Genomic DNA, 25,042 nt, shown 5'->3' on the forward strand with positions numbered 1-25,042 from the left:
CGATCAACAGCCCTGGCAGCCGTTGGCACAGCGACTTCTCCAGCCCCGTGAGTCCACCCGAAGCCTTACGGGCCCCAAAAACGAGCGATTTACACCCCAACACCAGCCCCCAGCGTGTCACCTTCAGCAGCCACATGAAAACCAGGGGAGGTCCTGTGTGGCACCGAGGGGCCCAACCCGGGTTGGTTTTGTGTTGTTTTTTTTTTTTTCTCTGTTTTTTTTTTCCCCTCCTCCCCACCCTGCTCTGGGCAAACTCCACACGTTTGCGCTTCCGCCGGTTTCTGAGCTACATCTACGCTTCTACCAGGAAACGGACAAAATTCGAGAGGAAATAATCTTCTGCTGGGGGGCTGTTCCTGCGGGCGCAACAGAGGGGGAAGAGCTTTCCCAGCCCCGGGCTGCGGGCGCTCGGGACGCCAACAACCACCTCGACCGCGGCTGCGCACACGTTTCTCCATTCGCTCACAGAACAACAAGAATATACACACGTGGTTAGGTTTTTCTCTTACTCACACCTTATCTTCCACGTACCACACACTCACCGTTCCCAATATTCACAATAATATACAATAAATACAGCTTTTTCAACACCCATCACCACCGACCAGCCCGATGAGTGGACGTTGTCTTCTAAAGAGACACACAACACCAACCCCGCAGCACAGTTACACCCCAGTGGGGGAACGGCCCCCCGCCCCGGCCGCCCCCTCGGGGTCTCCTTGCCCTTCCCGGGGCTCCGGCGGGTTCTAAGGGATCGACAAAGCAACGCCCGTGACTCCGACAGGCTCCTGGCACAGGGCAACCGCTTTTAGAGGAGTAAAGGAAGATCCGGGTGTTGATGTGGTGATTGGAAACCACCCCAGAACGGATTTCACAACAGAGAGAAGTGAAACTTCAGAGATTTGTTCGCTCTCCCTAGTCCGCTATTCCCGTAGAAAATAGAAGCTTTGTCTTCATCCGCGTCACTTTGTGCCTTCCCCAAACCTCATCCTCCTTTCTAGGATCGTTTGCTCTTAGATCAAAGATCATTTTTGAGTACAGAAATGCGTTACGGGTGTCGAACAACGCACTGATTATTCTGAAAGCTTGTTCGGAAATAGGATAAAGTGACAGATTAGAAGCTTGAACTGTGGTATCTTGCACCATACAGAGAGAAGCTGTTTTGTTTCTGCTAATATTTTAATTACAATAAATTATTCTGTTACGAAGCCAAGCAAACATTCAAGAACATCTGGGGCAAGAACCCAACTGAATTACAGCCCTTTCACTGTTCTTGCAATTACAGATCTTCCTAATCAAAGAGTGAAAAGTGTCGAGCCGAACGCCCAGATTAACTGCGGCAGCGACCCGTGTGCTTGCTCAGAGTTTAAAAAGTTAAAAGAAAATGGTGGAGACGTGACCACACAGGCTGGCAGCACGCTTTCTGCTCTAAGAACTCAAAGCAAGTGCTAGAAATCCTGCAAGATCTCCGCCTGCGACAGGAGGCACCGCGCTCCGTTCCTGCGGCGATTCCCTCCCCGCACCCAATTCTTTCCATTTTTGTACTCAAAAATGTTTTCAGGGGAGAGCGAGCTACGAGGCTTCGCCTCCGAGTGCTCCCGCACTCAGCACGCCCTCACGTTTGTTGTGTTTGCGTGGGTCGTATCGCTCTCAGTTACAAAATTAGAAATGTACATGTTGAAAGGTTTTTTCAAAATTAAATTATACACAAACTGGTCTTTACTAAACTATCCTACAAATATTCCACAAACAAGGCAGCAAAATAACCAGTCCACCACAAAGTCTACAAATACAAAATGTAAGTCTTCCAGTAATTATTGTAACGGGAACAAAAGTTCAGAAAATAAATTAACCTCCAGCTCCTCACACAGTGTTACAGGAGGTATTTTTACGTGAACTGAAGGGTTTCCAATGTCAGCGGAGTCACCAAACAATCCAGAGTCACCTCGAGGCGCCCCCCTCAGCCGCTGAGCGGATCCTCCCGGTAGTGGATGGCGTAGCGCAGCTTCTCCAGCATGATGTCCAGCGAGGAGTACTGCGGCAGCTTGATCATGAACATGCACGTTTCCACACGGATGTACCGAGAGTCGGGGGAGCCTGCAGGGGGAAAAAAAAAAAAGCACCAGAAGGGTTTGAACATGCCTGCTGCGTTTTGCCTCCTTCTCCCAAAGGATCCCTCCCCTGCTGAAGAAGAAGGAAAAAAAAAAATAATTTCCTGCCTGTCCTGTGTCTCTCGAACCTTAAATCCTGCACTGCTGCTCCCTCAGTCCTCAGGCCAATATTTTTCTGATAGCCAAAAGCTTTTTTTTTTTTTTTTTCCCCTGATGTGGTGTTTCAAAACGAGCCCAGAACGGATTTTGCAACATACAGAAGTTAAACTTAAGACACTTCCTTTTACTTTGATTTTTCTGATAGCTGGAAAATCGAATGACTTTCCCATCATTTGAAAAGCGTATGACACAAATATTACACAAACGCTCTTCTTGTCTCTAGAGAGCAACGTTTTAAGCAGATAATTCCGATTTTTGACATGGTTTAAAAACAAGTTCTCTTATTTACAGCCCTAACTACCTGCCTCTCGTCATTCTTTGTGCACAAAACACAAGTTTAAATTAAAACAAAGAGAACTGCCAGCTAGAACGACAGCGCCAGAACTGATTTTGCCTTAAAAGGGTGAACAGACCTGCGGCCCCATCGGGGGGGGCTATTTTCATGGGGTACGGAGGGACGTGGGCCGTGTCGGGGCCCCCGTCCTTGCAGGGGCAGGTGAAGGGGATCCGCTCCTGGTTACAGGCGAACTTGATGAACTTGCAGAGCTCCTCCTGCGTGAACATCTCCAGCGCGCTCCAGAAGAACTCGATGTGCTGGTCGGTCTCCATCAAGCCCACCTGGTACATGGTGTGTGCCTGGGGAGGGGCAGGAGGAGGCACCGTGGCCGCTTCCGCCGTAAGAGGCTGGAAGGGTCCCCACACGCCCCCCCAGACTCTCCTTTTGCAGAATCATTATCAAATCCGCCCACGGGAGGGCGTTAATACACGTGGGTTTGTATCTTCTCAGCCCATCGGCTTCTGTAACGTCTCCGCTGCCGTGCGCCTCGGGCACGGGGCAGGACGGGGGCAGTTCAGGACTAACACCCATGGCCGAGCGTATTCTACAACTTCGGGCATGAGGAAACAGTTCTCTCTATGGCCTAATTCTTGGGGAAATGAAATGAAAGGATTTAGGACCAGAAGTCCACAGAATCCCAGAATCATCCGGGTTGGAAAAGCCCCTGCAGCTCCTCCAGCCCCACCATGACCCTCCCCCTGACCGTTCCCAACTCCCCCAGATCCCTCAGCGCTGGCTCAGCCCGACTCTTCAACCCCCCCAGGGATCCCGGGGACTCCCCCCTGCCCTGGGCAGCCCATTCCAACGCCCAACAGCCCCTTCTGCACAGAAATCCTTCCTCAGAGCCAGCCTGACCCTGCCCTGGGCAGCTTGAGGCCATTCCCTCGGGGCCTGGCGCTGGGGCCTTGGCTCCAGAGACTCATCCCCCCTCTCTGCCCCCTCCTGGCAGGGAGTTGCCGAGGGCCAGGAGGTCTCCCCTCAGCCTCCTCTGCTCCAGACTGAACCCCCCCAGTTCCCCCAGCTGCTCCCCAGCAGACCTGTGCTCCAGACCCTGCCCCAGCTCCGTTGCCCTTCTCTGGCCACGCTCGAGTCACTCAATGGCCTTTTTGGGGTGAGGGGCCCAACACTGAACCCCCTCAGCGAGGGGCGGCCTCCCCAGTGCCGAGCCCAGGGCTCAGATCCCTTCCCTGTCCCTGCTGGCCACGCCAGGGCTGGTACAAGCCAGGATGCCATTGGCCTCCTTGGCCACCTGGGCACACTGCTGGCTCCTGTTCAGCCGGCTGTCAATCAACCCCCAGGTCCCTCTCTGACTGGCAACGTCACACCCCCTTACTCTTGCAACTCACTGAAGGTGTCACCCTGAGGCACAAAGCACTCGCTCTGTCCTCTGGAGCCATGACGGACAGTGAAACCCAGTAACTGCTTTGGTGGGTTATTTTCTGGTCTAGCCCTGCCAAGCTCCAGCAAACATTTCAGAAGTTTTAATTCCACTGGGCCTGGCAGCAGAGGAGACTGAGCAGCTTTTCCAAGCCATCAGGATGTAAAATACTGCACTCGAGTTAAAGCACTTCATGGCTCTGCTCACGTGAAAAACATCCGCTAGCCTGTGGGGGAAACCCTGGAAACAAAGAAAAAAAAAAAAAGAGGGAAAATAAAAAAAAAAAGTGACTTACATTTTCAAATTTTTTGACGTAGTTGTAGGTGAGGATGTCAGCTTCCTGGAGGTCAAGGTCGGGATCCAGCGGCTCCCCCACCAGGGTCTTCCAGAAGGAGGGCAGGAGGTCGAGCGGCAGAGGAACATCCGCCCGAATCGCGATACCCAAGAGCTGCCCGAAGAAGTGGAAGAGCTGCTCCTCAGCGTAGGTTATAGGGCTAGGAGTCAGAATGTACTTCCCCTTGAGAGAAAAAAAAAACAAACACAGAGGGGAGCACACAGACCAGGAGCGAACGACCGATGCACACCCTGCGGGTCTGCAAGTTAAGAGGCTCGTGACAACATCGATTCGAACGCGGTGGCTACTGGTTAGCTGGCCACAACAGGATCGCTCAAGCGTGGTCTGGAGTCTGTATATTGTACAGAGATATTACATCCCATCATCTTATCAGTCCATCCTCCAAAGCGACACCAGAAAGCTGGTTTCCCGGAGAGCCCTGCTTTTACCAGCTCTGCTACTCTGCACTCGCAGGACTCCGCTGCGTTTGCATTATCAGTTTGATATCCGAGCCCTCCAGCTGTGGCGTGTTTCTGGAATACAGCCTGGACGTGCAAGGCCAGGTTTGTGACATAGCTGGTCTTAGGCTGAGGGAAATGACCTGTTTCCCTACCCTGTTCGTATTCCTAGGAAGGAACTATCCCTCAACCACCGTCAATTCTTTGGGCCATAAGCTTTATCTTGTTTCTACAATACATCTACTGCACAAACCAGGAGGACACTAAATAGCGCGGATGGAGCGTTTTATTCTACCAGCAACGTGACTGGTGACATTCCTGGAGAAATACCAGCAGAATGACTTCACTACTTTGGGATGGACAATCCCTAAATCAGACAAGTGAACCAGATTCACTCAAAGTGACCTTCGACCGGGAGTTTTAATCCTGCTACGTTCTGCAGCTTTGACCCCTTGGCTACTTGAGGTACCCGCAGCACCCCTGGAAGTGCCACTGGGGGTTCACCAACAGCCACTGTCAGTCCTGTCGGCACCCGGGGCCGAGCTGCTCCGGTCCACAGGCAGGGACTGTTGATCTGAAGCCACTCCCTGTGTCACCGAGTGCGTTCTGCTCCCGGTCAAACACACGCATTCAAAAAAGAGAAAAGCAACTTCAATTTCTTGCATTGAGATATCACACCTTGTTCTTATTGACCGCAGAGCTCGGGCACAACAGGAGAAGGGAGAGCGAGGAGCTCTGTAACTCTTTACAAACTTGCCAGAGAAAGTGACGGAAAGATCCACCTGAAAAAAAAAGAGAGAGGCAAAATAATGAAATGCCCTCCGAGCCTTGTAACTGCTGCCTTTCAACCCAGAATCTGCCACCCTCCCTGAAATCACGCCTCGTGCCTTAGGTTACAGGCCCAACCTCTCTGACTGCACAGACACGTGGCTTAAATGAGGGCGGGGTAGATGCCAGGCACGCCAGCCCGCTACTCACGTGCAAGCTCACACTGAAATAGTTTAATTACATGCAAAAAAATATTCACTGAATTGCCTCCTGCTCAATTCCCAAGTGCTGCTTTGTCTTCCAGCGCTCTGCGCGTAAGCCTGGCACAAACATTTGCTACACCAGTTGGCCTGCAAATGGAATTAGTTACTTGATTAGGGGATGACTGGTGCTGCTTTCACAATGACGGGGCATTTCCACAGCTAAAAGCAGCGAGGCGATGCATCAGAAATCCTTACAGATGCTGTGCTGTGGAGGTAACATTTATCTCTTTCGAGATACTGTCAATAACCACCACGGACCTTAAAAAGAGAAGAATTCCCCTTGAGAGCAAGCATCAAGGAGCCCTTTGTTCAGCTAATAGGTGCACACCGGCGAGAATTCTCCTTTACACAATTTGATAGGTGACACCAGTTGGTGAGAAGCACGTTTGGGGCTTTTCTTCTCCAATACCCCCATGAAACTCCAAAAAAACCCCCACTGCAATCAATATGCAGAGACCGCGTTAATTTAGATAACGGCAATCAATTTTCTTCTTCGACACACAGCTGGTATTTGCCTTGATAACCTTATCAATTATTCAACAGATCTGCAAAGCAAGTTTTTCCTCAGCTCTTGGTTAAATCAAGTCTTTTCCTGGAGGACACAGAGCCCATGTAGCGGCCACGGGAGGCAGCACCCCCACTGGGTCAATACCCAAACGGGGCTGGACAGCATCTGCACAAAGATCTTAGAGAATGAACCCTCACAAATTTAAATATAACGTCAAGAGAAGGCATTATCATCTTTATTAAAGTCAGATTATTGCTTAACACCTTCTGTGGGCAAGCAGTGCTCCCATGTCACCAGGAGTCTGTCTCTGCACTGCCTGCGTGAAGTCAGGACAGTTAAATGCTTCTTCCTTTCTGTGGTTCATTCTTTTAACCACTCACGTGAAAATTATTAAAACAATTACAAGGAAATATTGTACGTCTCCTCGCCAAAAAATGAGGAGGATGCAATTTTAAGACTATTTACTGCAAAAATTAAGGACAGGTTTTAAAGCGGCAAAACCTTATCGTACTGACCATCTCTTCAGCTTGGCTGGGACAAGCTCAGATTCGTATTTCCGATGCCAAGCAGAAAACAACTCTCAGAACCACCTCATTAGGGCATGACTGTTTTGAACTGATAACACTTGCTTACTCCTTGACAACCACGTTTGATAACGTAACCTGTACTAGTATTTAACGTGTGTCAAATATATAGGGGACATTAACCTATTGGTACCTTAATTTATTGGCTATAGGATCTCAGATCACTTTAACAATTAAAACCACAGTGGCATTACCCAGCTCCTTACTAACACGAAAGTACTTTAAAAAGTCTTGGTCATCAGCACAGGCTGGGTTTACCCAGACTGGGTTTACCCAGACTGAGCATCAAAACAACCTGACGAGACATCCTTACTAAATGCTCTCCCTGTGCTTCAAACAGCTTATTATGACTTTATTTACTTGCTCTAGTTAGGGAAGCTGCATGCCCAGGCACGGACACATCCTCCTGTATTAGCTAAAATATGAAAATGAACCATCTGGCTTGCTTAATTCTGGGAAGCTTAATTCTTTTCCATCTGCAGGACTATGAACACCCCAAAAGGTGACGCTGTTCCTGAAGGCTGACACGAGCCACGTTCTGGTGAGAACTTGGATTCCACCTGGAGTAAATTGTCACGACTGCACCCACCGTCACCCGCGCCGGTAACTCCGTGGGCCCGACTTACTGGTTCCATGAACCTCCTCCCCCGTGAAGCGGATGTTGAAAGCGTACGTGGGGTCTCCACCACTGGCCAGTTTAACACAGAGCTGCGAGGAGGGCACGCAGGAGAGCTGTCGTGCTGCTTGGCAGAAATAGGAATTTTCTGAAGAACGGATCTCCCCTATTTCAAAACCAAAGAAAACAAATAATATAAAATCCCCGTCCTCTGAGCATCTGAGCTTGGTTAAAACAGATCTGACTTGCTGCAGTGGCTTAAAATAGATTTTGAGAAGGGTAAATGCCTCCCTTACCTCCAACGATTTCCAGGGGATCCAGGGTGATTTCTGGGGCTGCGTGATCAGCAGTTCTCTGGACAGTGGCATTCAGCACTCTGTTCATTACCGTTACTTTTGTGTCATAAAAGATTAACCCTAAATAAACAAGCACATTTCAGCATAGTTAATCCATCCTCCTACCACCTTATTTTCTGCAGTTCTCTAATGGACAACAGCAGAATAATAATTTCACCTTTATCAGGTAGGTAAAATACGGCTAATCCACTTTTTTATTTAAAAAAAAAAAAAGTATTTGTTACTAATGTTTAGTGGAAGAAGTGCGTCGGGTTAGAACACCGATGAACGCAATTCTCACGTTATACAAATAGATCCTATCAGCTCCACCAGAATCTCCGTAAATCACAAACACTTTGCCAAACAGCTTTCAGAAATCTGAGGTGTTTTGACAGTAATGCTACAGGCAAGAAAACACGATAAAAAAAAAAATAGGGCTCTCACATCGCATCATAAATGTGGGCTCTATAAAGACAAATCTCTGAACATTCCTCACTTCCCCAGTACTGCCATCACAAGGGGTTTTTTTTCTAGCTGGGCCAATACAAAAGCCTGTTTACACACATGGATACCTTTGGTGAATTCTGTATCGTTTGGGAAACGTAACGACCCAAATCTTGGGCTTGTATGCTAACGGAGGCTTGGAAAAACTATTTTAAACGCTGATGCACGGTTAAGTATTTTCTTGATCTCTCTAATTCTACAACGTCAATGACAACGAGGATGCCAACATGTCCTGGGACTTTCACATGATCTGTTGCTTGTTCACTAGCAAAGACTTTTCATCTATGGATACGCCCAAGAAGATAAAGACACATTTGAAGGCCACCCACAATGGGCTGACTCCCTCCATGGTCACCAAAGGTGCAGAGAGTCTTTTAACTGCATCCAAGAGTAATCCCCCTCGCCTTTAAAAAACAAAGCAAGAAAAAATCCCCACACTGAGAAGCGCCCTTGGGTTAATGCTGGTTTTTTGTCGTCACCTCAGACCCTGCGCCAGCTTATCGGGCTGAGAACGGAGCCAATAAGCCTTCGTTAGCACACTAAAACCACTCCTCATCTCGCTGTCCCTCTCCCCTCTACATTCTCCTTTCTGTCAAGTGTCCACACGCATTAAAACCTTCTGCAAAATATACTAAGGGATTCGGCGTGGCGCAGCGTGTCCCCCCGGCGCAGGACCCGACCTTTGGCCTCCTGCAGCAGCGCAGCGATGCTGTTCGCGTACATCTCCGTCTGCCGGAGCTCCACCAGAGGCAGGAAGAACGTCTCCAAGGTTGTATTGAGAGACTGAAGCAGTGCAAACCGTAGGCGGAGACTTTCAACGGGAACATCTGAGGTGGGAAACATCCACTCAGAGAGAGAACGAGGTTCCCTACCTGCTGCAAAGTCCGCGGTCCCGGCAGATTCAGGGCAGGAGCCACAGGAGCTTCCTTCTAGAGCCGCCCCGCCTGCCCCCTGCCCATCGCGAGGGCTGAAGATACAACAGCAGAGGTGAGATGTGATAACCCCTCCTGGATCTGGAGTTTCTGGGTGTCTGAGCCCACAGCATCTTTCACCATCACTGAGTCTACATTATCTGGAGACCCTCTTAAAGGAACTTAGTGCTTAGAACGGGATTTAGTTGACTAAACTCTGCCTAGGTCCACAACTGAAGTCTGACCTTCCTTCCCCCTACAAGCTAAGCTCCCCAGAACTCTCCCTGCTCCGGCCTGACCCAGGAGGCACGCTGGGAGAACGGTTGCAGCACATTTCTAACAACAGTGCCCAAGGCACAGCAGTGCCCAAGCACACCCAAGGAGAGAGGAAAACCGAGGCTCAGTGTTCCCCTCGGCCCACGGAGGCTCCAGTCTGCCACCTCCACAGGAAAGGCCCAACTGCCTGGGTGACAGCCAGGTCCTTCAGGAGCACTCCACTGAAGAAAAGCTCCACGTGAACAGATCTATACATACTCAACAGACAGGAGATTCTGGGATCTGCTGCATCAGCTGGATCCAGATAAACTTCATGGGGATGGAGTCGTGCTGGTGTAATCGCAAGGTGACGACAAAGCCTGTTAATGTACTGGACAAGGGCTACATCCATTTCCAGCGTCCATTTCCGAGAGGCTTTCTGAGCATGTCGGGCATCGATGCAGGCACACCTGAAAGGTAAAAGGTGTGAGACCTGTTGAAACCTACGTGCAACCATACTAAGAGCACGTTGAACACAACACCAGGTAGCTTGTTCTACTTTTTCTCCCCTTTCCTGAAGCAGAGCTGTTCCATGACAAAAATTCTGGTTTGAGAATAACAACCGATTCATCACCTAATCTTGCCTCGGTGTTATTAAATAATAAGAAAAAAAGGAACTGCCTGTTGAGCTCACTTACCACACTAACTTCTTAGCGGCTACAGGGGAAGGAGATGTGGCAATTAGCTTGTGGCTTGACACAAGGTGATAATGAAGATTCATTTAAGGGCCTGTCTTCTACAATATTAACAAGGAAGTAACCGTTCCCTCTTCTACACTACTACTGACCCAGTAACAACACTGCCAGTTTAAACAATTACCCAGTGCTCAGAAGAGAAAGCTGTTGTGGAAGGAAACCAGAGACAGCCAGATGGATCTATATAATTCTTGTTGGGCCAATTTATGACACAGTTTGGAAGCTATCAAGGGCAGCATGGCATATGATCTTGTTAGCTATGCAGGAACCTGCATTTTGACAGCAGAGTGACACTTTTAAAGCACGTTTTAAGAAAAAAAACCCAACAATTTTCTCTACAGGGATACAAGTTTGCATGTTACTAACACACTGGTTAAAGCTACTTGGTGTAGGAACATTTGGGATCGAGGTGTTTTGGGGTTTTTTTAAAGTGAGCATAATTAATCAGTAACACGTTTACAAAAAGATTTGTAAAATGTACCTTTCAAAATGTAGATCATACCCACAGGACAGAATAGCTCTCCACACACTACGGATATCCTGTTTAGATCGGTCAACCACGAATCTGTGAAATCCATCCAGTGTCAAATACTTCTCCTCAGGAACTGAGCAGAGATAAGACCATCATATAATTAACGACTTAGTATAAAGTCTACACAGCACCCAGGAGAACGGTCGGTGTACGAGGTGGCTACCTGCCAGCTTTCTCCTGGTTCTACCCATCCCACCATGGCTCGCTTCTTGAGTAGTTCTACCCAACACACTATTCGGGTCCAGCCTGGCCTTCAGTAACCGACACTCATCCTTTCCTCTCAAGGACACAAATCCGGAATCGCTCCACCACCGTATCTAACGGGGTATCAAGGATCCATCCTTGGCTGAACACAAATTCCCCTCTTCTGAGCCAACCTGGAATCTCCTACAGTGAAGAGCAGACTCCAAGCTCGTGTCTACTCACTCTTCCACCAGACCAGAGAAAGAAATATCAAGCAAATCCCTGGACCCAACCCCTATCATGGCACGGCTGTGCTGTCCCCTCCACAGACAGACTAGTTATGAAGCTGCTCTTTCATCCAATTTTCCTCTTGTAACTTAATTTTGCCACAAATGGAGAAACACCATTTAAAACCACATAGTTCAACCCCACACTATCCTAATCTCACAAAAAAAAAAAAAAAAAAAAAAAGCCTAGAAACTATCTATACCCCTTAGGAAGCCAGTTCTCTGCCCAACGGACACACACGGCCTACGCACACCGTTGCATGAACTGCGTGACCACGGTTTGCTCTCACTTACGTCGATGAGTCCAGATTTACAGACAGACAGATAAAAGCAGCTTTTTAATCACTATTTAAAAAAAAAAGTTAGCCTCATTGAAAAGACAAAACAAATCTTTGATGACATCACATAAGGATGCCAATACAAAAATAATGTCTTTCTTTTCTATAATGTAACACTACAGAAAAATTCTATACAGCTATTACCTTCCTGTTTCTTTGTGGGAGACTTTTCAGGGTCCTTCTCTTCAGGTTTGCTCTTCTCAGGAGATTTTGGCTTTACGGTAGGTTTCTTCTCACTTAAGGCTGTTCGGCTAAGGGACAAAGTAAATGTTAGGATAAAAGTTTTATTTTATAAAAAAAAAAGGGGCTTTTAAAAAAATTTATTAAATTTTATTTATTATAGTCTGTTCAAGAAACCAAAACATTCCTTGGGAGGGGTCTTTTATAATCTCAAAGTTGCATTTGCCTCCTCCGAATCCATACGTGGAAATACAGAGGGAAGAGAAATAAAAATCTGGAATCCTAAAGAGTAATCAAATGTTTTGCAATTGTCAAAAGGCTGAAGACACCAACCTGACACTGTTGAGCATAGACTTTTCCTTCGTAGGTGGTTTAGTAACCGGGCGCTTGGTGCTCACAACTTTCACTGGGTGCTGTTCTTTGCCCGCCTTGTTGTACTTGCTCTTGTCAAATTTCGGCTTGGGCACACCGTATTTCCTTAAAATCTTCCAACACAGAAAGTGAAAAATTACCCAAATGCATCCAAATGACACAAAAAAAGATGCTGAAAATAGTTTTCAGAGCGCTACCTGAGTAAGCTGGTCCTCCAGTACTTTCTTTGGAGGGCGGACGTTTGTGAAGAACACGTGGAGAAGGTTTCCAGGAGTCTGAGAATTTATCTGCTCTTTGCTAAGATAGATATCTGCAACCTTAATGGGTTTCGCTGGAGTTAGGCTCAGCATTTGTTCAGAGTGGACACAGCTTTTAAATATTTCTGTGAGAACTTCCCGAGCACCTGGGACCAATTTCTCACCTAATTAAAACAAAAAGAGCAACCCGGTACAATACACCACGACACCTGTTTTGAATTTGAACCATGAAAAAACATTTTACATTCAGCTAAAATATTACATCATATCATGCTCAGAGAGGAAAAATCACTCGGAAAAATTCTACTAGCAGACCTTTCTGCACTCCAGTACCCCGTTTATGAGAGAGAATCGAATGCCTTCTCCCATTTTGGCAAGCTATTGTAATTATTATTTGAGAGTGACTGCAGTGGTAATGAAAGTAGTAGATTGTTTATGACGCCAGTGTAAAAACTATGTTGTGTAGGTACACACCAAATAGTCAACTGAACCTCCTCCAAGTATTATCCCTCCGACCCCGGATTCGGGCCCATTTCAAGTGTATTAGGGTCTGTACAGCTTTCGTGTTGTTAGAGAATATAAATTATTAGCTGTTCTACTTCAACTCTCAAATTACGCTGTGTCTAACGATGGTAAATTATTACAGTGGTGATTTTCTCAAAAAAAAAAAATCACTCAATAACTCTGTAGTTTTTTGGGTTGGTGGGGAGTTTTTTGTGGGGTTTGTGGTGTTTTGTTTTGTTTTTTTTTCTGCTGTTTGACTAGCTGTGAAGACAGCTGAGCAATGTTCAGGTTGCAAATAGCTGCTTGCCAACTGATGAGAGGGAGGAAACTTGCTCTGAAATTACTCCCTGGCTCCCCCTCATTGTCACCCATCAATTAGGGAGATACACTGAATTTACACCAGCGAGGAGAAGCTGACTCCTCCATGACCCCCCAAAAAATGTACAGTACGAGTGAGATAATATGAAATATGATGCTAATATGAAAACCACATACCTTTGATTGACTTATCATTGAAATAATCTTCTAGCGCTGGGCTCCCTTGTGTGTCAAATAAACTCTGATTCACAGTAGAAACAGTTAAAATCTCTTCTGTTGACATTTCCATCAGTTCATCTTCACCATCCAGACTTGACAAACCAATGAGATCGCTACTATTAAATAGACTGGCTCGGATTTTCTCTATTTTAGCTCTTGACCTTATCTGTACAAATAATGACATTAGTTAACAGGAATTCTGACAAATTAACTTCCTTTTATATAAATTTAAGTCTTAAACTTCCTCCCCTCCCCATGTAGATAACCACGATCACATCTCTTCCAACATTCTCCTACATCAATAACTCGATACCAGAGTTCAGGGTCAGCATCACCCTTTCTAAGAACATCTGGGCACTGAAATCACCACGCTGTGTTGTGTTAATCAGGCACAGCTCTGAACCAGCCATTCCATTTCTTAGCCTGGAGACAGCCTTTAGAAATATCAAACAAAAAGCTGAAAGTTTCAGCTAGGTAACCTGTCAGTATTTGCAACTCGGCTGTCCTTGCTTCCATTCTCCCTTTAGAAAAATACATCTAAATTAGCCCAGGCCTTGAAGTCTCAGCTACACAAACTGGGAACAGGAACAATAACTTCCTTTGATTCCCAGAATAACCACCACGCCATCATTATCAGAGCGGCTACAGACTCGGCGTGGGTTTCCATGCGAGTACGCTGACAGCTTTCTGTACACACTTGATCATTTATTTCAACTCTGGTGTCTTCCTGTCAATTAACAGCGCAAGAATAGCAACCGAAGATTTTTCTATCCGAATAAGCTGATTTTTTTTTTTCTGAAAGGGAAACTGATACAATCCCAGACTATGCAAAAACGTCCCTCTGCATTCACAAGCTCTCAGAAAGGGCTGCGCTTTTGCAAGCTTCTGATCGCCCTGCAGCACGCAGTTCGTGGAACAACAAGGAGGAAGGGTTCTTGTGTGGAGCTGAACAACCTGGAGTGATCTGGCAAGGACAGCCACCCACCACGCTTTTAAAAATTAATTTGGAACCAGACAGCAACAAAATTGATCATCTCTTCTGAAGTAACTTCGGAGAGGAATAGTTTAAAATATGTGAAAATGTAGTCATGAGGCATTAATTGCTTTGTGGGTCAAACCAAAGGGCCACCTATCTGTAAATTTATCTCCAGCAGCGGGCAGTAGCAAATTTTTTGAGGAAAGCTACATAAAAGAGGAAATGAACAGATCTTTTCCTTTACATATTTTCTCAGCCTCCAGAAATCAGCAGCTTAAAAGATTTCCTAAAACTGAAGGCTGCATTGGTTGTTATGTTTAATAGCTGCCAATTTGCACATCCTCCATGAACTTAATCCCTTCTGAGTTCATTTACACTCCCGGCTTCTGCAAGAGCACTACAACTCGGAATGTGCAAGAGTACTTCCTTCTGTTTTAAAATTGCTACTTGGTAACTCCGCTACCAGGTCCCCTCTGTCCTTCGAGGGACAGACAATGATTCTAAGACTGCGAACGGTACCGGGAGACTCAATGGAGAATAAAGCTCGGTGTTGCTCAGCCATCCCGCCCAGATTGAGAATTCCTAACCTCCTTAGTCTCACATGCACACTGGCTTATTTTAATTCTGCAGCCGTGACCTACGCTGAGCTACACCTTGCTAACAGTGCCTTGTGCTCCCCCTCATTCAAGTTGTGGCCTCAGCCAAGCAGGAGAATCTTTACAGAAGAAAACATACAGCACATTTTTTCCTTGACAGTCAAATCAAGGTGTTTCAGAATCCCAGAATCATCCAGGCTGGAAAAGCCCCTGCAGCTCCTCCAGCCCCACCATGACCCTCCCCCTGACCGTTCCCAACTCCCCCAGACCCCTCAGCGCTGGCTCAGCCCGACTCTTCAACCCCTCCAGGGATCCCGGGGACTCCCCCCTGCCCTGGGCAGCCCATTCCAACGCCCAACAGCCCCTTCTGCACAGAAATCCTTCCTCAGAGCCAGTCTATAATATCTATTGTTACACACAAACCACAAGAAGTACAATATTTCTCAAAGCCAGAGGTTAGAATACTTCCTAGAATCAGATCTCATTCTTTCAGAAAAAAACCGACCCAAAAGGCACCCTCTCCTGATTAAAAGCTATTACCTCTACTACAGCAAAACCTTTGATGGGCCGTGCCAGAAGCGGCTGGTTGTCCAGAGATGTGACTGTGTACATGGATCCAACATCAGACACAGAAGCTGTTTCTACGTTGTCAAGAGGTTCCCCGAGGCTGCCCAGGCTGCCGAGGCTGCCGGTACTGCAGTGTGAAAGATCCAAACTTTCCTGGCTGGAAACAACGTGTGGTTCTAGCAAGCCTGGCGGGATGGCCAGTTCCATTCCTGCTTGAAACTGGTCAACAGAGATATCGCTAACGGTCCGAGACAAACCCTGGGAGCTGCAGAGGGAGGCCTGGCTGGTAGAGGCTGAAGCACTAACGCTCATGGCAGGTGTGACGCTGCTGGAGCTGCTGATATCCAAACTGTCTGCACTGCTCGAAACAGTCGGTTTTTCCAGTTCTGTTCTGCATTCTCCTCCTTCCGCTTTGTCCTTGATTTTTTTGGGATCCTCTTCCTGCAGAGGGATGTAGATCTCATCTTTGAAGACCCCACCGTGGGCGTTACACGCCTTCCTGATGGCGCTTCTGACCGTGCTCTCCTCCAGGTGCGTTGGTATTCCAGAGATGACCAGCAAGCGGCTGTGAGCCGTGGGACCTACTAGTGCCTGACACGCATCTGCCACGGCATCGTTTGTCACCCCCAATCCTTGGGGGTCCTTTTTAGTCAGGTGTCTGAGAATTATCAGCAGAGTCAGCGCTCTGTGAAACCATAACATGTCCTCAGGCTTGCTCCCTCCGATGCTGAGGATCGCAGCGTCCGTTTCAGCCGCCCTGGATGAGGACCGTTTGCCTGAAGACGATGTCTTTTCCCGCTTCATTTTCACTTTTTTCCTCTTTGACAGCAAGCTTGGACTCTGCGGCGTCTGTCCTGGAGAAGACGAAGACGAGGACGAAGAGTCACTAAGATTTGGGGCACTTGTTGAAGACATGACAGTAGCTGTGACGCTCATATTGATAGGTAGGGTTACTTCTGCCACAGCGAGGCAGACCTCCATCAGAGCGTGGAAGTAGGTTGAAAATCTTCCTTGGTCAGCCCCTCCGACACCAGAACCACCACACGCGTTTCCAGACACCCAGTTTTGTGTTTCTTCATCATACAGCTTGTGAAGCTCCGACTGCAGGGCCATAAGCATAGCTAGACAGGGATTTAGCTGAAGGGCAATAGAAGATGACAATCCCGCTGGGTTTTTTTTCTGCTCCAGACTGTGAATTTTGCGAAGCAACTCAGCCAAGAGATGAAATATTAATTCCTTCACACATGCTGCCATGTCAGTGGTCCAGAGAAAGTTCCCTGTGTGGGGAAGGCAAGATGTGGGAGTCAGCAGTATTTCACTCTTAGTAGCTTAATTACATGAATTGGAACAGTAACATTAAATAAAAGCACAAGAAAAGGTCATTTCAGTGGCTGTATGTCAGCAGTAAGACAGACAGGAAAGCCAATACAAGAAGTGCGTATCAACAGAAAGTTTCTGGAGTTTGAATAAAACTTCAATGTAATGGAAGAGCTCAGAAATACTTTGTGACTAATTTTTTGGTTTTGCCTAAACTCCATCTAAGCTAGCCCATTATTGCTCACTACTAAGGAAATACTGCATTCTCACCTAAAAATTCCACTACTTGCAAGAGAACTGAAGCAGGAATAGTATCCAGTTCATCTTCTGATTTTCCATCCCCATCTTCCAATTTCCAAGTTAACAGCTGTTCTGCAAATGCCATTGCCAGGGGGAATTCGAGAGGGAGAGAATGCAGGACCAACACAGCTCCAGGAGGAGGAGACACTCCTAAGCAAAAAGGTCAGAGAAAATACTTATCATGACTCTAGGCATTTGTAAAATAAAAGTAGTGTCATATCTTTTAGGATTTTTTTGAGGCTAAATTTATGTTAAGTGAAAGTTTTCTCTATTAAGTACCTTGTAATAAACAAATAGGAATGTTTATTGATAATGATGTGTTGATATAATCTATAATTAGAAAAATACAGATAACATTTTGTTTACATGACATACGTACAGCTAAAAATAATCTTATTTCATATCTAAATACATACAGGACTTTTACAAAGCCATTTCTTTGTAGTATGGTGTGCGTGATCAGTATTGATAAAAACATCAGAGATGCTGTCGTCCAGCAAAAGAACTTAAAGACCTCCAAGTCAGAAGTTTTAAGAGTTTACTGCAGCTCAGTCACCTTCACTGCTCTAAATAAATCCCACTGTCTCTTCCTTAGGCTGAAAGGGTAAAAAGAATATTCATAATTGCTCTTGCTTGAGAAGCTGGGGTGACCTATGTATTACTCTGCATATTAAAGGACCCTACAATCACCTAGAAAAGTAAAAAAAAAAATATTTCCATCTGCAACACAGCATCTCAAAGAGCAACAGCACCAACTGGAACACTGCAGGAATATTCAGAAACGCTGCTCCGTGAACTCATGGAAGACAAAACTCAGAAAAAAAAAAATCGGATCCTAACAGAAGTAACAGAACTAACAAAATCAGAGTCAGATGGCTTGCAACGTTTCTAAAACCATGTTTTCTTGCTTAAGAATGATTGCCTATTTCTGCTAGGAGACATTTCTTAATACCTTGTACAAAAATACCGTCTTAACCAACAGCAGGACTGGTAATAGAGGAAGCTCCTGCACAGAGGCGATGACGCTGCTTGTTTCACTTCTGAGAACATAGCTAAAAACGTTTTTAAATTTTTTAATTTTTTTTTTACCTAATTTGATGTGGACCTTGTCCGTAGGGGTGATCACTGAAGGGTACTGATTGGTGGTTGGGGGAGGCGTTAGGCCTGTGTTGGTTGGAGAGGCATCTCGAGGGTAGCACACTGCTTCAATCAGGTTCAACTGACCATTTCTTTTCACTTTATGCCCAAGCCCATAAACCAGCACTCGAGCCCACGGAGCTTTATACAGGGATGAACTGGGAAAAAAAAAAAAAAAAGTCAAGAACAGTTCGGTTAGAATGGAACCAGCTACTGAAAATGCCAACCCAATCGCAGAAAGATGAAACACACTGTGGTCTTCATCCCACCACCCAGAAAATGAGTCTCTGAGATGAGAAAAAAAATCTAAAAAAAAAAAAAAAATCTAAAAAAATCTAAAAAAAGAGCAACCACATACTCAGTGTTCACAGAAGCGCAGTGGCACATCTTTAATCTTTGTCACCCTTGGTCCCCCAATTACTTACTCTTTGCGGAATCCAGACTGACTTTCCTTACAGGACACAATTACAAACGCAGCCCCAGGAAAATTAACATCCATATTGACTTTGGATTCTGAAATTGGGAATTCTTCAGCAGGAAACTGTTCTGGTGCTGTCTGTAACAGAACGTTTTATAATGAATGCCCCCAGGCAGCAGCAAACCACCTCCCTCTTCTTTTTTCAACTAAAATACAGCATTGTAATTAATGACACAGCGTGAGGCCACTTTGTTTTAATATGACCCAGAGTACTGCTTGTGTTTTCAGCGTGCCCACTACGATAGGAACAGGAATACAACCCACCTAGAGAAACAATTCATTGAGAGGGACAGTAATCTGGAGTTTAGAATCACACATAAAGCAAGGGCTCCTCAGAAACAGAAACACCGCTGCTCATACAACATGAGTAACTATTTTACCTGCAAAAAGGAGCAGATCTGTTTAGTGAGGTCTAACAGACTCTCCTCTCCTTGATGGAGTGTCCGAGTGATGGCCACAGTAAGCCACTCTCTGATGGCTTGCGAATTGCCCTGGTAGAAGAGGTCTGTGGCAGCACAGTTCTGGGAATGGACGCAGTGTTGCAGGGACTGGGCCAAAAGAATTGAACTCGAACTGATTGTTCCATCTGTAATAACAAGTGAGATAAGACAAATCCGAAGATCACTTCAACATGTTTACGTAGCCTGTGAAACAGACAGCGGAAAGAGTTTTAAAACACTTGGAGGATTACAAGCCTTTATTTTCACTCCTGAGCAAGTGCAAAACTCCCCCCAAAGGTCAGCAGTAGAAAGGATCCACCCAAAACTAGACTTGCACCCCTGGCACAGTTGGGTGCAGACGGGGTGGCTCTCTAAATGCCAGCTGTGCTCTTCACCTCCCTTAGGCCAACCCTGAGGGAGCTCTGCCAGACACCCCGAGCTGGGGGGTCACAGCAGCCTCAGCCCACGTATGAAGGCAGAAATATTTCAATTTACTGCAGAAGGACAATGAGGACAAGTGACCAGAAGCACTCTCTTCCCCACTCATTTGAGATGAGCTGAAAGCAGCTTTATCTGTTCTCAAGCTTGCCCCAGATACAAAAAAAGCTTTTAAGGGGCCCCAAGTGGGTCGCAAACCCCGACATCTCACGGCTGTCGTTCTGGAGCTAATGGGAAAAATCAAAAGAAAAACAAAGTGAAGTGCACAAAGGAGTGGGTAATTCACCAAAACGCCAGTTTGGAAACGGGTACGTATTAGCAGGACTTGAATTAGACATATTCTAAAGAGGAAAAACTAAATAGAAGCTTGTAAAATTATTCTCAAAGCCATGCAAAGTAATGCTGTACTCTGCAAGAGGATCTTCTACAGTGCAGCATCTGTTAGAGGTAGCCAAGTTTCAAAATAATTGGAGGAGGGCACAGGACTCTTTCCAACAGTTAAGTAATTACTTTCGGTTATTAACAGCCTATATTTAGCACTTCCTACTTCCTCCTTATGCTCCAGCCACGTTACACACGTTTCTTTGCATGCAGAATAGCTTTGTCACGATAATCGTCTTTGTCAACACTCACTTGAATTAGCCAAAGATTCTTTTCCATGATTCAGCACATACATTCTCTAATCAGATCTGTGATTCCAGTAGGAAAAGGACAAACCACTTTGTGAAATGAAGAAGAGTTGAATTTTGCAAACTGAGACCCAACTGGCATTTAGTTTTACTGCCCTGGATCCAAACTAGAAAACATTCTCAACTCCCTGCAAGCATCCCTCATGGATACTTGCCCCCCTCCCCAGACAGATCACCGACGGCAAAGAGACAAAAGCACACTGAATGGAGTCTTAAGAGGGATTCTGAACGCTTTTGAACACTTTTCATCAGATCATTAGCAAGAATTTCAGTTCAGCACCCTATCACTAAGGCCAGGAGTCCATCGAGATATTATTTCAAATCCCATCATTACTAATTAATCAGTAAGTGCCAAATTATTTTTTTTTTCTTCCCCCAGGAAACTATTGTACCAGAAAAGAGCTGTGATAAAAAAAAAATGGTGTTTACCAGGAAGAGGTGGTGCAAGAAGTTGGTTGGATAGCAACTGCAGGTGCTCCAGAGTGATATCACGGATGGCAGGAATATGGAACAGACGAGTAAACATATGTGGAGATTTGGGGGCAAAAATATTGAGGAGAGCCATGCGGCAGTACAGCTTGGCCAGAGAAGCTTCACTTCGTAAAAGCTCTCTAGAAAACACAAACATCCAAACATAAAATTACCTCACCATACTTCAAATAAACCATATCCAGCAACCTGCCTCTGAATCTGAACACACACGCCTAATTTATTCTTATTTTAAAGGCTCAGGTAGACCCAAATCTTTCTTATTCACTTAAGATCGCACTCAGCCCATCTAATTCTGGTACCAAATTACGGCACCTGAATTAGAAGCCAACTCTCCAAAAGGTCAGTTGAGAGTTCTTGAGCTTTTAGGCAGCAACTGACTGATGGTACAAGAAACCTCAGGGAAGATACCTGTTAGGCCAGCGTGTATAGAACCACTTTCACACGACTAGGTAAAATTCTTCCAACAAGACAATCACAATAAATTTCTTTTATTACAAAACCCCTCTAAAAACTCCAAACCAAAACCCCGCTACTCAAACACGAAGATTTAATGAACCCTTGTCAGCTTTAATACAACTACAATAAGACTCAGAAGTTTGCTACTGCTCAAGACAAGGCTGCAGTGGATAATTGTACTATAGGAAACGCTGGAGATCAAGTCAGATAATACAAATGCCTTCTAACTACGTTTTGGTTTTTTGGTTTTTTTTTTTACCTGTGGATTTGGATATTGGTGTTATCCAGGGTAACCAAGCCATTGGTTGCAGTCCTCCTATAACCAGCCGGTGGCCTTTCTAACATGTCAATAGGATACCAGTACCTTACCAGAACTCCTTCACTTCTGAGATACGTCTCTACTTGTACTAGCTCATTTACCTGGAACACCAAAACCAACACTGTCAATCAAAAGATACCATCTTTTTCCTTCCAAAAGCACACCAAATCCACATTCTAAGTGGTTTAGTACACTTAATGATATTTTCTCAGAGACGTGTGATGCCGATACGTTAAAAGCCCTCCCCGATGTATCTTTACTCACTGAATCAACATCCAGAACAACACCGTGAAGACCAAATGTCTTCAGCATCCCACGAATAGCAAACTTGGGTAAAGCTGTTCCAACAGCACTACTGGTAACGTTGTTACTGTCAGGAGAGCGAGTCACCACCGTGAGACCTGGACAGAAAGGGACAATGCAATTTTTAGGGTACAGCATTATCCTCAGACTGATAATTTATGCAGTAAAACCCAAGTACCAAAGCTTCTGAGCTTTTATTTTCCCCTCAAGCTATTTTTTGCTGACCTTACCTTTTCGTACTTTATCAATTGTAAATTTGTTCGCTTCATCTTTGATATCCTCAATGGTAGGAAGGTAGAGGTCTCTTGGGATGCCACCATTTTCCTCATAGAGGAATTCTACAGTTTGTCGGGCTATATCAACCATTCCTGGTAGACAGAAGGAAGCACTAGTTATTTTCCCCAGCCACCCGAAATAAGTTCTTCCTCTCATTAACGTCATAAGCAGATGAGCTAATTACTTAAATATTCTTTCAGTCAGGCTAATAGATAGGGAGTGAAGCTGCCCTGAGACACACTTGTATGCTTCTCATTAGGCCTCAGATTTCTCTCTTTGCTCTTACTGTGACTTTTCCACAGACAGGTTGTCTTGCCAGAACAGTATTCATTTACAAATCCCCCCTTATTAAGAAGTTCCTCAGAAGTTTTGCCTTAAAATATAGACAGAAAATGCACGTAGATTTCTTCCCCAACTATTATTCCAAAGTATTTCTGCATCCACATCACAACAGATTCTGCCACTATTTCTGAAAACACTTTCCTTATTTAAGTTGTCCAACTTGAGACAAAACAAATTCTAAATACTTCACTAACAGCAAGTGAATTTTATTTTCTTATTTAACTTTTCCAGCCCTGAATACAGTAAAACACAAGAAACACAGGTGTTATGTTCACACTTATTGCACATCATATAAAACATTGTGCATGAAAGTAAACGTAGCCATACCTAACTGTAAAGCTCCTTTAATCTGATCCAACCCAGACTTCCTCTCAGCCTCATTACGGAATCTTCTTCTAATTGTAGGGAAAACTTTAGTTTCCCAGGCTTTAACCAACAGGGCATAGTGATCCTCCTACAAAGACAAAAGTTATTTAGAACATCAAGAAGAAAGAAAAGTTAACAGCAGCTATATTTTCCTTAAGGAAGCAGGGAAAACCCCTGTGTGGCTAAACTTAAAAATCTGAATTATAAAATCTGTATTCAGACTACAAATTGCAGCAGGCAGAGCTTGCCATGCTACTCACCCGGGGAATATCATCGTCGTCGTCATCATCACTTTCATCATCTGCAATAGGAGGGGGGTGAGGGTCGGGGCCCGACGTGATGAAGTTCTCGTAGCTTAGTTCCATTTTATAGTGGCAAGATGTGTCGCTGTCGTACTCTGCAAAACGCACATGGAAATACAGAGATCGTAATGCACTGGAAGGCACGCAAAAATATTCCAGGAGGTCCTAGATAAATTGCATTCCACGGTTTCCAACAGGTCTGTGGAAATGCGGTGCCTTTTGGCAACTGACTGATTCAATCAAGTATAATATCTTATTGTATTCAAAGCCCTGATAAGGTCATTTCTCATTGTGGTTACATTAATTGAGAATAATTAATGCATCCATATAAACAAAGACCACAGTAAGATTTATTTTTTTTTAAATTGCCTTGTCTAAAAACCAAAGGAGCAATTTAACAACCTTTGTTGTGCTGCTTTACCTAAACAGGCAGTCCCTAAGGACTGCAGCCAGGATGTGATTAAATCCTATTTACTTAACCGAAATTTCTCCTGAAAGAGATTTAAAATAAATAAATAAATAAAATGCTAATCATCGCTTTACGTTGTTGAGCCGTAGCAACAGCAGCGATTCTACAAGGAGGTCCATGGGTCCCAGGATCAGAAGCTATACTGGTGCCAGCATCGTTATCGCTATCAGAAGCCATGGCAAAAGGCAACGCTTCAAAGTTGGCACTTATTTCCTCCGCCAGGTCAATACAGAGGTCGGCAGCGTTCCGGTGAGCCTGTCCCTCTGCGTAGGCAAACTGCCGAGATCCAAAGTTAGCTCGAACTTTCGTGTTCTGAAAGAAGACACACAGAAAAGCATTACAAGTTGTGGATTGTTTTGATCCTCCTCTTTGCTCTTTTTAAAGAAACTCAGCCAAAGGGATAAGCTGATGACATCTCCCTGCTGTACAGTTTTCCCAGCACCACTAGCTCTAAAACTGGATGCAGCAGGGAAATTATTAAGCTTCTGAAGATAAACTTTGAATTTGTCTGTTTTCTAGCTTCAAGATACAGCATACTTAGCTAGGATACTAGGAAGCAAAGTAATTTCTGGGAAGGAATACTAACAGAAGGTCTACTACCACAGAATAGGGCCATCTCATCAAGCCAGCTGCTCATTGGTGTCCTAAGAGCCAGAAAAAGTTCAAAATAATGACAGAACACACATACACCTGCAAAGGGTAACGGAATACACCAACCTAACTTAATAAAGGTAAAAACTATCACTCTACTTTTTTATAGATAGGTAAGCAGGCTCAATACTGTCTATTAAATGGTTTTAATATTTCTGAGAGAATATATATCAAGCAACATAATTCTGTTCAAAACTTGCCTTTTTCTGAATGTGGACAACTGGCCACATTCCACCAGAGACATCCTCTAGATATGGTCCAAGTCGCTGCCCACAATATGTAAAATAAACTCTGCCTTTAGCTGGCTGCCCTGGAGGGGGTGGAGTTCCTTCTGTTCTTTCCCATCCAATTCCTGCTACATCACCTGTAGAAAAATATAATCATCCAAAGAACAACATGGATTTAGTCCTGTTTTCTCAACCACCGTTTCCCTTATTCTGATTTACCGGATGAGCAAGTCAGCTGTACTCTTACATACCAGGAGAAAGAGTCACATCCAGTCTCACACTCTTCCACTGCAGCAAGCTGGACCCATTGTAATGCACTGCTCGCCCGTTGCTGAGAAGTAACACAAGAAGAAAATCAAGAGCAGCACCGAAACAAGTCAGGATTACACCTCGCTACCAGCCGAAGTCGAGGTAGCTGTGATACTCACAAAAGGC

General features: G+C 45.3%; 1 protein-coding gene across 1 annotated transcript in view; it reads right to left on the reverse strand.

The window, feature by feature from the left end:
* Positions 1–225: 225 nt before the first annotated feature.
* HECTD4 (HECT domain E3 ubiquitin protein ligase 4) overlaps positions 226–25,042 on the reverse strand; it is a 63,567-nt gene continuing 38,750 nt past the window's right edge. The window contains exons 47-74 of the mRNA XM_026859982.1: positions 24,859–24,938; positions 24,581–24,744; positions 23,804–24,041; positions 23,219–23,355; positions 22,920–23,046; positions 22,205–22,342; positions 21,936–22,072; positions 21,612–21,772; positions 20,834–21,015; positions 19,218–19,423; positions 18,785–18,915; positions 18,312–18,517; positions 17,193–17,372; positions 15,579–16,882; positions 13,425–13,632; positions 12,366–12,589; positions 12,130–12,281; positions 11,761–11,867; positions 10,758–10,881; positions 9,801–9,991; positions 9,036–9,182; positions 7,813–7,932; positions 7,527–7,682; positions 5,456–5,559; positions 4,260–4,502; positions 3,941–3,966; positions 2,684–2,988; positions 226–2,097 (exon numbers count right to left, since the gene is read on the reverse strand). Coding sequence (XP_026715783.1) covers positions 1,961–2,097; positions 2,684–2,988; positions 3,941–3,966; positions 4,260–4,502; positions 5,456–5,559; positions 7,527–7,682; positions 7,813–7,932; positions 9,036–9,182; positions 9,801–9,991; positions 10,758–10,881; positions 11,761–11,867; positions 12,130–12,281; positions 12,366–12,589; positions 13,425–13,632; positions 15,579–16,882; positions 17,193–17,372; positions 18,312–18,517; positions 18,785–18,915; positions 19,218–19,423; positions 20,834–21,015; positions 21,612–21,772; positions 21,936–22,072; positions 22,205–22,342; positions 22,920–23,046; positions 23,219–23,355; positions 23,804–24,041; positions 24,581–24,744; positions 24,859–24,938 — 5,635 coding nt within the window. The 3' untranslated portion in view covers positions 226–1,960. The remainder of the gene's footprint in view (positions 2,098–2,683; positions 2,989–3,940; positions 3,967–4,259; positions 4,503–5,455; positions 5,560–7,526; positions 7,683–7,812; positions 7,933–9,035; positions 9,183–9,800; positions 9,992–10,757; positions 10,882–11,760; positions 11,868–12,129; positions 12,282–12,365; positions 12,590–13,424; positions 13,633–15,578; positions 16,883–17,192; positions 17,373–18,311; positions 18,518–18,784; positions 18,916–19,217; positions 19,424–20,833; positions 21,016–21,611; positions 21,773–21,935; positions 22,073–22,204; positions 22,343–22,919; positions 23,047–23,218; positions 23,356–23,803; positions 24,042–24,580; positions 24,745–24,858; positions 24,939–25,042) is intronic.

The sequence above is a fragment of the Athene cunicularia genome, assembly GCF_003259725.1.
Source record: "Athene cunicularia isolate RWA chromosome 15 unlocalized genomic scaffold, athCun1 chr15_part1, whole genome shotgun sequence".
Lineage (NCBI taxonomy): Eukaryota > Metazoa > Chordata > Aves > Strigiformes > Strigidae > Athene > Athene cunicularia.